This window comes from Nomia melanderi, chromosome 14 (assembly GCF_051020985.1).
Source record: "Nomia melanderi isolate GNS246 chromosome 14, iyNomMela1, whole genome shotgun sequence".
In the NCBI taxonomy this organism is placed as follows: Eukaryota; Metazoa; Arthropoda; class Insecta; order Hymenoptera; family Halictidae; genus Nomia; species Nomia melanderi.
In genome coordinates, this window is record NC_135012.1 from 4,344,921 (window position 1) to 4,357,552 (window position 12,632).

The window sequence follows — 12,632 nt, forward strand, 5'->3', positions numbered from 1 at the left end:
TCTTTTACGTCCCTCAGAACATTCGCTGTCGCAATGTGTTAACCCTTTACGTACGAAGATTCTTTGAAATGTACAACACCTTCGGCAGATGAATTTTTGTTCACGATTATAACAATATGTAGTACACAATTAACAAATATCCACATATGAATACGAATTAACAATATATTCAATAGTTTCAATAACTTCATTAAACGAATGTATTTCGTAACTTTCAAGTTACAATGACGTTAAACTTTCACGCCTGAGCGTATAAACGTTGCAGTTAACCGATTGCTTCATTTTATTCACCACTTTGAGTGCAAAATGAAATAAATCAAAAAGATGTCACTATACTGACACGTGACTTCAAAGTTACATGAGCCTATAGAGGGTTAAATTATTCATCGATTGCTTGATTGATAGGAAAAGCAATTGTTTCTCTAAAAACAGCATCAATATGTATTCCTATACAAGCACCGGAATGATAATCACGCGTACGTGACAGCGGCTGATAACAGCTGGCGAAAAGAAGTCACGTGTACGTGACAGCGGTCGGTAAAGTATTAAGCAAAATTTGGCAAATAGTACTACATTTACAATACCGTCGTCATTCGATATTCACGTAACACGCGTTCGATCATCTCCCATTCCTTTCCGATTTACTTTTTCGCGTAAACATTCGCTACCCCGTCGATTCGGGGGAAACACCCTGTACAGCCGTATCAAAGCTTGCGCAAGTGTGCTCTATTCTCGCGGAACGATTCCTGGTACGGTAGAAGTTCAATTTGCAAATGGATGCGACCCGGTTTCTGCGAAGCGGAGACGGCAGCCGGGGCGAGAACGCAGCCGTCGGATATTGCCCGGTAGCCCGAAAATATTGCTGTTTTATAGGGGGGAAACTGTGCCACTCGAGAATCCTCGGCGGCCTTCGGGCTCTCGCCTCTTTGAGATTCTGCGCCGCGATCGCGGATTTAGCTCCGGGGACGTTAACGTGTCTCGACTTCACGCGCCGAAAGTAATCCGATAAACGTAAACGCGCCCCGAGCCTCGCCTTTATCTTCCTACGCGATTGATTTTGACGAGGGATGTGTTTGATCAGGCATTCGACAATGGAATCCGTCGGACGTTGACGTCTCGTTACTTTCTCGAGCGTTTCGATTCTCGTTGGAATCCGATTACCTCGTTGCCAACGAGGATTTTTAGAAACGTTCGCATTTTTCGAGCTCTTCGATATTGCCTATTACTTATAGACAGAAAAATACTAGATGATACTATGATACGATAAAAACAGTATAATAATACAGCAAGAATACTATTATAATACAATACTAAAATTACTAGATGCGTTAGGATTCTTGCCAACGAGGATTTTTAGAAATACTTTCGCATTTTTCGAGTTCTTTGATATTGCCTATTACTTATAGACAGAAAAATACTGGATGATACTATAATACAATAAAAGCAGTAAAAATATTATTATAATACAATACTAAAATTACTAGATGGGTTAGGATTCTTGATTTCTCCTTTTTGCAATTATTAACCGTTTGAGTGCTGAGGAGCGCTATAGCGCTCTTCTTGTGTTGTGCCAAAATTGCGGAGAGCACGGAGGCGCTTCTTTTTATCAGTATCAATTATAATTTTACTATGTTTTTCAAGAAATAAATCAAAGTAAATTATTGGAGTGCAAAGGGTTAAAATATATCGTAGTGAATACTTCATTTTTTTTTATTTTATTGTGCAAAACGAGAGATTTTTTAAACTAAATCACAGTTAACAGGTTAATTTCAAGCAATCAAAACCGTTCTTTTCTAACCCTAGAACTTTCTCACGTTCCTAGATACCGATCTATTCAGTCAACTCGATAATTATAGTTAACCCATTTGCTGCCAAGCTTATATTATATGAAGCTATTCGCATTGCCATTTATATTTTGAGTGATATTGTTTACCAAAGTTCTGTTATTTCTTGGTAAAAGCACATATATTATCATACGTAATCATTTACATGCATAAAATCAAAGACGAGTATACTCGTCTTTGGCAGCGGATGGGTTAATGTCAATAGATTTTACTGCTCTCTCAATTTTTCTTCTTCCCTTATTACTTTTAGAAATAATACCACGCGATTTGGTAGGGTGTTATGCGTTGCCAAGACGAGTATACTCGTCCTTGGCAGCGAATGGGTTAATGTCAATAGATTTTACTGCTCTCTCAATTTTTCTTCTTCCCTTATTACTTTTAGAAATAATACCACGCGATTTGGTAGGGTGTTATGCGTTGCCAAGACGAGTATACTCGTCCTTGGCAGCGAATGGGTTAAACAGAAGCGAAACATTCTAAAAACATTTATTTCTCCTACAACCATAGCTGTTCTTATCGTCTGACCATGAACAGCTCGTACTACTTCCATATAGAGTTCCAATCAACATTCCTCCTCTCACGATTCGAACAGCTATGTTCCTCGAAAATAAACACGATCATCGGTCGAATTTCCATGGTGGTTATTTTTCGAAATTATTCTCTCGGGGATTATTCATCTTCCGAGAGCGACACCGGTTTTAATCTCTAGATATCGGAGGTAGATAGAGCTGAGGCGTGCTAAAGTCCACCTCGGCTGAGTAGGTGGTTTTTTTATCACGGTTACTGTTATCTTCTCGTGTGTCTGACCTTTCGTTGGCCATCAACTCTGAAACCTTATCCGCCTGCCGAGAGGAGAAGCAATTATCTCCTCTCGGCCGCTGCTGAAAATTATTTATACTGGCCGGCGTCGGCTCGATTAACACATTCCTTATTCTTTTGTCGAATGACAAATACTTCGGTGCGTCGGCTGGTCGAAGGCAAATGGACGGAATCAGTGGAATTCATGGAATTCACGTGCATCAGAATTGCAGATATTCAGTGGGTCACCGGTTAATGAAAGCGTTTATTCCGTTGATAGAGTGGAGGTGTTATTAATATTAGCAAACTAATTAATCAGATATTCTACCGACTGCTGGATTAATATAACATTAAAAATCTTCGGTATATATACAATAATTGAATAAGTCATTCGCAAACTTATCAATTACCTTATACGATAATCATCAATCGCAAATCACTTTTCACTCATTCATCAAACTACCACTAATACTCACTTACCTAACCAAAAACTGGAAAAAATAATAAAAGGATCTACATGCCAAGCAATCTCCGCACAAGAGATAAATCCGACGTCACGGGGCAGAGCAACTTCGACGAAAACGAATCTCGTTTTCCGTTCGTCTGGCAATTTTTCCCGTTGACTAGGCAACGAGATAGACGTTTAACGTCGCGTGCGCTCGGACCACGCAGAGCGTCCGGTGTTTTTCCGTCGTCGGCACGGGAATTAAGTAAACTCGCGGATTTCAAATGCCACCGACTGAGTAATTCGATGTCACTGCCACGTAATTCGAGTCGGGGTAATTGCGGCGGCCCGTCGCGTCGCGACGCGGATCGAGAAGTATCCGTGAACGTCGACGTCGACGCCGGCGTCGGGAAAATAGCGGGGAAGGACATTAACGTGGCGACTCGGGGGCTCGCTGCAATTTCCCTGTGATTTCCATCCCTTGTCCGCGGACGTTCTTCATTTAATCTGTTTAGAAAATCAACCGGGGATAATTTAAACCGGCTAAACCAATCCAATCTGGCGATTGTGTCCGCCGGATGCATCGGGAATCTCGTTCCCTTGCGTCTGCCGATTTTTTCGCGTTGATTGGCGTCCCTTTGCTGGCTCGTTTCTTTTAATACTTGTATTAGCAGATTACAATTCAGTATACAGGGTGGAAATTATAAAGCATTACAGTCGAGTATCTTCGATAATATTGATTATACGCAAAAATGTTTCAGACGAAAGTTGTTCGATACCGAGGGGGACATGGTGGAACTTTTATTTTTCATGGTGGACACTCCAAGGTGAGGTGAAGGTCAATTTTCTTTTTTTAAATGGAATGATATGTTTTTTTATCCACCATCGAGTAGTGCGTTTTAAGACGAATTCAACGACCTGTGGCTCAAGGAAATGGAGAAAAGGTGTGATCGTTTTATTTGTACTTTAGTATGTGTTCAAAATAAAACGAACACACCTTCTCTCCATTTCCCTGCAAGTTTGACCTTGAATGACCTTGAGTCATTATTCGTTGAATTCGTCTTGAAACGCACTGTTCGATGGTGGATAAAAAAACGTGTCATTCTATTTAAAAAAGAAAGTTGGCCTTCGCATCTCCTTAGAGTGTCCACCAGGAAAAATAAAAGTTCCACTACGTATAATCCATATTTTCGGAGATATTCGACTGCAAGGCTTTGTAATTTCCACCCTGTATATTCTTTTGTACGGCAAGCTTTTGAATTTGTGAATTAGTTGGCTGAATTCTGTTTGGTCTTTGTGGTTTGGATAATTATATAAGTTGTACTTTGAGAAGACATTTCTGTGAAAATATTGTGATATTGAGGTTTGAGTAATTTTAGTTATTCTGGGTATTAACCCAACTCGAAAGCTTTTCAATGGAAATATTCAATATTTTCTGACGAGATATAGGCGATAGTTTGAAACTAATTTAACGATAATTCAAACATAAATTAAGCAGCGAAGAAGTTTCATTTCGATATTTCACGTAGCAGTGCAAAGTTCCATTTGAAATATTAAATATTCAACTTGATAGTTTTGTTGTACCTAATCTAATATAAAATATTAGTTGAAAATATTATTTGATTTACCTGAATTCAAACTATATATTCCTTTGTTATCAATGATTACTTTCAAATAAACGTTGGCATAGAGCATGCTCAGGTTTATTCTCTTATCTCCAATAAATTATCAATAAGAAAATAGTTTAAGAAATCCTAGAGCAAGGGGTTAAGCAAGATTAAAAATGTTGTCGATAAAATTTCATGGGAGATTAGCTTAAAGCTTCAACTTGTATTACAAGATTATTATAAATAAAAAACGTGGACGATTTCTATATGGAAGCAAAGAAGAAATGTCAGTCATTTGAAGTTTAACCAGTTAACTGTGCTCGACGAGTATACAGGTGACTGAGTCATCTCTCGAGTGCAAAGGGTTAAGAGTTTATTATTTGTATGTTAGTTGAAATTTGTTATTTAATTGTCCTATGCATCGCGTGGATCGTTAATGAGGGAATTAATTGTTTTTCGAGTGAAGAATTTTGATTTATTGAGTTTTTCCGTGGTTAAGATTCATTTAACGGTTGACCAATATTGGGAAAGGGGATGGAGAAGGTTAACCCTCTATAGGCTCGTGTGACTTTGAAGTCACACATCAATAAACCGAGATAAATTGACGTATTTAATCTTTTATTGCAAAATGACAAACGACATTAAATAATTAACCAACTTAAACTTTTGTACACACAGGCGTTTACGTTCAACGTCATTGTAATTTCAAAGTTACAAAATATATTCGTTTCAATAAAATTGTTGAAACTATTGAATACAGTGTTAATTTGTGTTCATATGTTGATATTTATTAATTTCATATTGCATAAATTTTGTTATAATCACGAAACAAAATTCGGCCTATAGAGGGTTAATTCCTGAAATGAGAAGCAAGGATCGTGTAATGTAAAAATTCGCCTCGAAGAATGATCTGTTCAACCGAAGGACGAAACGAAACGAGAGACGTGTAATCTGGCTGCGAATCGTATGTAAAGGTTCGTTTCTCTGTCGCGAGAGCCAAGATTGAAAATAATCTTTATATATTGTTCCTTTACGAAGCCGAAAGGCATCCGTATTAATTAGAACTAGTTGGCCGGCTCAAAGCGGTCCGCTTTTTTTTTTTAATCCTCTATCCGTTCGTCGTCGAGAGGAGAATATTAAAATTTCTAGCTCCTTTTGTTTGTCGTTCCGGACGTAAATTGAACATGCGCGGCGAGCGACGCGAACGTAGAGTTGTCTCTCGATGCTTTGTAGTCGAATACTTTCTTAATCCGTGGGAGAACTCGTGAGCTTAGTAATTTATTGTTCCTGCAGCTTCGTGTAGCGAGCACCTGCTGAGGATGTATTTGAAAATCTGCCGTTGCTTATATTGGACGGGAGTAAGGATTAACTTATTGAGGAGGATTCAGATGCAGTGTTGCAAAGTTGGAATTTTCAGAGTTCTATTGCAGGATTGATTAGTTGCTTATTTTGAAGTTCTATTGCAGGATTGATTAGTTGCATATTTTGAAGTTCTATTGCAGGATTGATTAGTTGCATATTTTTAAGTTCTATTGCGGGATTGATTAGTTGCATATTTTGAAGTTCTATTGCAATGTTGCAAATTTGAAATTTTCAGAATTCTGTTCAAAGATTGTTAAGTTGCATATTTCGAAGTTCTATTGCAAAGCTGCAAATTTGCAAGGTTTTACAAGATTGCTAAGTTCCAGATTCCAAAGCTTTATTGCAAGATTGCCAACTTGCAAGTTTCAAAGCCCCATTGCAAAGGTGAAAAGTTGCACACTTCAAAGTTCTATTGCAAGATGTGCTAACTTGCACACTTAAAAGTCTTACTGAAAAATTACCAAGCTGTATATTTCAAAGTTCTGTTGCAAAGCTGCAAAGTTGCAAATTTCAAAGTTCTATTACAAGATTGCTAAGTACCAAATTCCAAAGCTTTATTGCAAGATTGCCAACTTGCAAGTTTCAAAGCCCCAATTGCAAAGGTGAAAAGTTGCACACTTCAAAGTTCCACTGCAAAACTACCAAGCTGCATATTTCAAACTTCTATCACAAAGCTGCAAAGCGACAAATGTCGAAGTTCTATTACACAATTGCAACGTTGCGACTTCCAAAGTTCAATCCCAAAGTTGCAAAGTTCCAACTCCCAATCCTCTAATATCTTCCAGTATTTAAGACTTTACTACGTCAGTACAAAAAGCACAGAGTATCAAACACAAAAATCCCTGAACGATCCCATCAAGCCCTTCAACATCCTCACTATCAATCTTCAAACCATCACAACTAGCCGAATGATTCCCATCCGAGCCTTGCCGAAAATCTTCGACGGATCCTTCGATTCAGACAGCTACTTATCACCGATCCCAAAAATGTTCCCGCATAATTGGACGTCAGTGCCAGCCTCAAATGTTGAATCACAGTTTGCTGATGATTGACAGACGGGACTGCAGCGCTACCAGCTCCTGCCTGCCGCGGAGCAGCTCGATCGACAGCGTGGCGGAATGGGGGATCGGCGGCGGCGTGGGAACCGTCTGCGGCAGCAACAACGCGAACGCAACCGCCGGATATGGGATATTCGAACAGCAGGCGGCAAGGAGGAGCCCTAGCCCTTTGCTGGGCGCGAGGAGCGACAGGCTCAGCTTGGTCTCGCCGAACATCGGCAGACGAGTGAAAGGACATAGAGCGGTGCTAGGTGAGTGTTCAAAATAGAGCATTGATGATAGAACATTATAATTTTTAATTATTATGATGTAATGCTACAAGTATCAATTGCGATATAATATCATGATTATTAGTTAATATATTATATTGCTGGAAGCAATTACTGTGATAACGTTACAATTATTAATTATTAATTATTATAATTTCTATGATGTTATATTACAAAAACCAATTACTGTGATTAATATCGTGATTACTAGTTAATATGGTATTATATTGCAGGAAGCAATTACTGTGATAACGTTACAATTATTAATTGTTAATTATTATGATTATTAATTTTTATGGTGTTATATTACAAGAAACAATTACTATGATAACGTTACAATGATTAATTATTGATTGTTATAATTATTAATTAGTATGATATAGTGTTACAAGTGCCAATTACTGTGATACAATATCATAACTATTAATTATTATGACATAATATTGCAAGTATCAATTACTGCGATATAATATCATAATTATTGGTTAATATGATATTATATTGCAGGAAGCAATTACTGTGATAACGTTACAATGATTAATTATTGATTATTATAATTATTAAATTCTATGATATTATATTACAAGAACCAATTACTGTAATAACGTTACAATCATTAATTATTAATTATTATAATTGTTAATTTCTATGATATTATATTACACGAACCAATTACTGTGATAACGTTACAATCATTAATTATTAATTATTATAATTATTAATTTCTCTGATATTCTATTACAAGTACCAATTACTGTGATGCAATATCATAATTATTAATTATTATGATATAATATTATAAGTACCAATTAATGTGATACAATGTCACAATTATTAATAACTACGATATAATATTAACCCTCACCGGCCCGGAAGTATTTCAAATTGACACCCCAAAAAATACCAGAACACAGATAACAAGCGGAAAGAAATGAACAGAAGTGACCTAGCACAATACCTAACGTGTTAATTCTGAATATTACAACAATTACAGGGTTAAGGGTTAAATAACACAATATTTTATTATTCTCAAGACGATCCAACGTCCTCCCTCCCACCTAACCTCTACATCTCGGCATTATCAACGATCCTCCATTTTCCCGCGTTTCTTCATCACTTTAGAATCTCGATAACACAAACCAGCGTGAAAGATAATTCTCAGAAGAATCCTGGGAAACTTCGACTTTGAGCAATCAACGCGCTCTGGAAGCGCTCAAAGTTTGTCGCGTCCAGCAAACAGTCTTTCAGAAAGAACAATTATACGTGTCGAGGTATAGGCAGGTAATGTTCTTAAAAACTCGCGTCGAAGTAGCGTGAAGATTTTCAAACGGCGCTCCAGTTATTAAATTCTCTTGTCAGGTCGGCGGTCGCTCAGGGCTAAAACGGGACCAGGCGAAAGAGAGACGTCTAAGTTAATTTCCCCTCGTTCCACGGAGTTAATGCTTCGGGTCTAGTGTTTCGTGTAACGAAGAGGGACTCGGGGATGATTCGATTTTCCGGGTTTCTTACGGACAGCCCTCTCCGTTCTCCGTATTTTTACGGGACGAGGCGCGGTTATTAAAAAATACAAAGCGTTATCTTCCCCGGTCTCGTTCAGGGGACACGGATAGATGAAATGATGGGAATATTGTAGGAGAAAGAATTTTATTTGAAAAATATATTAATTCATGACAACTCGCAATGAAACAATCAATCCTATCAAACAACGCACACACTATTTATACACTCAGATGCTCTTGTCATTCATTGAAATATAATGAATAATTATTAATTATTATAATTATTAATTTCCATGGTGTTATATTACAAGAACCAATTACTGTGATATAATGTTACAATGATTAATTATTAATTATTATGATTATTAATTTCTATGGTGTTATATAATTAATATATAATTAATTATATAATAAATAATTTATATAATTTATATAATTAATTATATTAACATAATTCATTGAAAAGGAGAGAAATTCTATGAGTATCTTATGTTTACGTTTCACCTGCAATATAATCATTGATGAGAGAAGAAGAATATTTCATTTTAACACTAGGTATACGGAACGCGTCAAATTGACGCATATTGGATTTTAGAAATATTATTTTATAAGTGTTTACGCCGATTTTGATTGATGCGATCACACTGACATGTACTCCAATTACCTACTATCAAATCTCCAGTTTCCACAATCTAAATAAACGAGCATTAATTCTTTTAGGAATAATAGAATCAAGTGTACAATAAATGCCCGTAAACCTAGTGTTAATCCAAAGGAATCGTAATATTTGTTTGTTAGATTCTATTTATACCACAAAATTAACGTGTACCACATTTCTACCACATGTGGAACACGTTAATTTTTGTAACAAAATATTTTTAAGGGACACATGCTCGAGAATAGCTGTATACGTCACAAAGCACCGAAAACATCAAGAAACTATATCAAAATATATAAAATTTAAAGAAAACTTGAATATAACTTAATATTTTATTTAAAAAATCAGTACAGTTCATAAGCAAAATATGAAATTTCCGTGGCATGGAACGTTTTAATATATAATTCAGCTTCATCTGCTGAAAAGTTTCGTACATTTCAAAGAATCTTCGCCCGCAAAGGGTTAACCATCAACGAAGAAGTAGGAAGCATTCAACCAGAAATTTGAAAGTAGTAAAAGATTCGAAGATAACCAAATGAGAAACTCGAATGCACTACAGCGAGAAATTCTAAGCTAGTAAGACGAGAGATTTGAAGGTAGCCGAACGAGAAACCCGTATGCATCAAAGCGAAGAATTCTAAGGTAGTAAAGCAAGAAGTTCCAAAGTAATAAAAGGAGGAATTTGGAAATAAAATAAGTTTCCAACCATACGAACTAGAAATTTAAAAACTATTATGAAGCATCTCGATTAACCCTTAGCACTCCAGATTCTTTTGTAATCTATCAGCAACTGCAACTAATTTTTATAGTATTAGCGAAAATTAGAAATGCTATAACATTTCTTCGATCTTTCATTTTCCTCAGCACAAAATTTGGATGTGCGGAAAATCGAATAATTTTAGGGTAGTTTCTTTAAGATTCATTAAAATATTTAATAACTGGTGCAATATTGAAGTCTAGAGTTCAAAGGGTTATTTGCACTCGAGAATACTTTTCTCAACGAATATTCATTATTTTCTGATGAAATATCACGCTAAGAATTCTAGATACTACAATATAATGATATAAATTGATTTCACTGAAAAATTGCCATCGTTAGTTTCCTGAAAATTACCCTTGTACGTACTGTGTTAACACGTTGAATGCCTTGGGGGTCACCGGTGACCCCCAAGCAAATCGAATTACTATAATTTACTCGATTAAACGATGGTTATTCGCAAACATTTCTATATTATAAGTAATGCTACTGATTGCGGTGACATTCAGTTTGACGAACATGCAATGGCAATAATGCAATTTAATCAAATGATTTAATATTGTATTCCTTCCATTTTGTGTATTTTGCTCTATGAAATCGTGCGGCGTCCAACGTGTTAACGCTAGATTCACAGAAACTTATTGCACGGTTTATCGCACTGTTCCCAGATAAATAGGTCATTCGAGTAGGTCGAGCAACTCGTTGCTTCGGGGAATCAGAGGATCGCGAGAATCGACGCGAACTTTTACCAGATGCTGTTTATGGGACGTAATATACGTCTAGGTGACTTCCCGTGAATCCAGTGTTAATGGGCTGCCGGCGTCTGGCGTCGTTAAAGGTATCGATTAACTTTTGCGGCCCGCTTCCGAGTTCAATCTGTTTCCCGCGGACGGCCGTATCCTCCAGGAACAATCCGGGGGCGAGAAGTTCCAGGCCGCCGGGAATGCCGGAATTTCCAAGTTAAATTACCGAAGTGCCAGGCTATTATCGCTCTTTCAGAGACAGCCGATTGCTCGGTCACGCTGGACGCGTTTATTATAATGAACGCGAATATTCAATGCGCGCGTGGCTCCCTTATGACCGAACACTTTCACGGGCAGCTTCTAATTAGCCGCGTTCTCGATTACGCGGATCCCAGAGCTCTTCGAGGCGATTATCACTTACCGAGGCATCTTTTCGCCTCGAAATCCTCCTTATTCTACGGAGAAACTTCGTCTTTCTTATTATTAACGCTTCATCTGCTGGAAGTTACCTTTCGAACGGCTTATCGGGGATTAATAATCGATGTTTGAAGATCTCTTAATGGAACTTCCAACGGGAAGTTGCAATCAATGTTAACGCTAGAACTACCGTACCGGTCAAAATGACTGGTTTCGATTTTTTTGTTCAGCAATTATTGATATCTTCGAACAATTGAATGTTCGAAATGATTTTGAAAATAAATAGTTTCATTTCAGTACTATAATGTACGTCTGAAGAAACTGAGAATCTATTGTTACAGTTTTTATAGGAATTGCATATTAATCGTGTTAAATGCTCGGTAGTTTTAGTGTTAATGGTGTTTTAGTGTTGGATCGTGAGTCGTTGGAAAATCTATTAACAGCTGTAAGATGAATCGTTATATTTTCTTGAAATGTTTTGAATAACTTTTAGACTTAACGAAGGAAGCAATACTAAAAATACAGCGACTGGTTTGAAGGTTTAATTAAAAAATCTTGCGTATCGTTCGATCGAATGATGTGTTTTAGTGCTAGATCGTCAGTCGTTGGAAAATCTATTAACAGCTGTAAGATAGACAAATCGTTATATTTTCTCGAAATGTTTTGAATAACCTTTAGATTTAACGAGGGAAGCAACACTGAAAATACAACGACCGGTTTGAAAGTTTAATTAAAAAATCTTGCATATCGTTCAATCAAATGTGTTTTAGTATTAGATCGTAAGTTGTTGGAAAGTCTATTAACAGCTGTAAGTCGAATCGTTATATTTTCTCGAAATGTTTCGAGTAACTTTTAGACTTAACGAAGGAAGCTTAACACTGAAAATACAGCGACCAGTTTGAAGGTTTAACCCTTTGCACTGGGATGTTTCTTACTAGAAATATTTAACATTTCGAAGATGTTCTTTGAGACTAATTCGAAGAGAAATCATTAGTACATTGAGGAACAAAGCTGTTTTATTCCAATGTTTCACGTACCGAGGCATTACACATAAGTTTAACATTAAATATCACATTCTATAGTTTTACCGTGTCAAACCAAGTGGTGACTGAGAGTCACTTCTCGAGTGCAAAGGGTTGATTAAAAAATCTTGCGTCTTGTTCAACCGAATGATT

General features: G+C 36.9%; 1 protein-coding gene across 9 annotated transcripts in view; it reads left to right on the top strand.

Moving 5' to 3' along the window:
- Window positions 1-12,632, top strand: part of wake (ankyrin repeat and fibronectin type III domain containing protein wide awake) — a 212,862-nt gene that overhangs the window by 115,426 nt on the left and 84,804 nt on the right. For 8 of the 9 annotated variants that reach the window (XM_076373965.1, XM_076373962.1, XM_076373969.1 and 5 more), the window contains one exon: window positions 7,112-7,365. In XM_076373965.1, the coding sequence (XP_076230080.1) occupies window positions 7,112-7,365 (254 nt within the window). The remainder of the gene's footprint in view (window positions 1-7,111; window positions 7,366-12,632) is intronic. The other variant, XM_076373968.1, reaches the window with a different exon arrangement.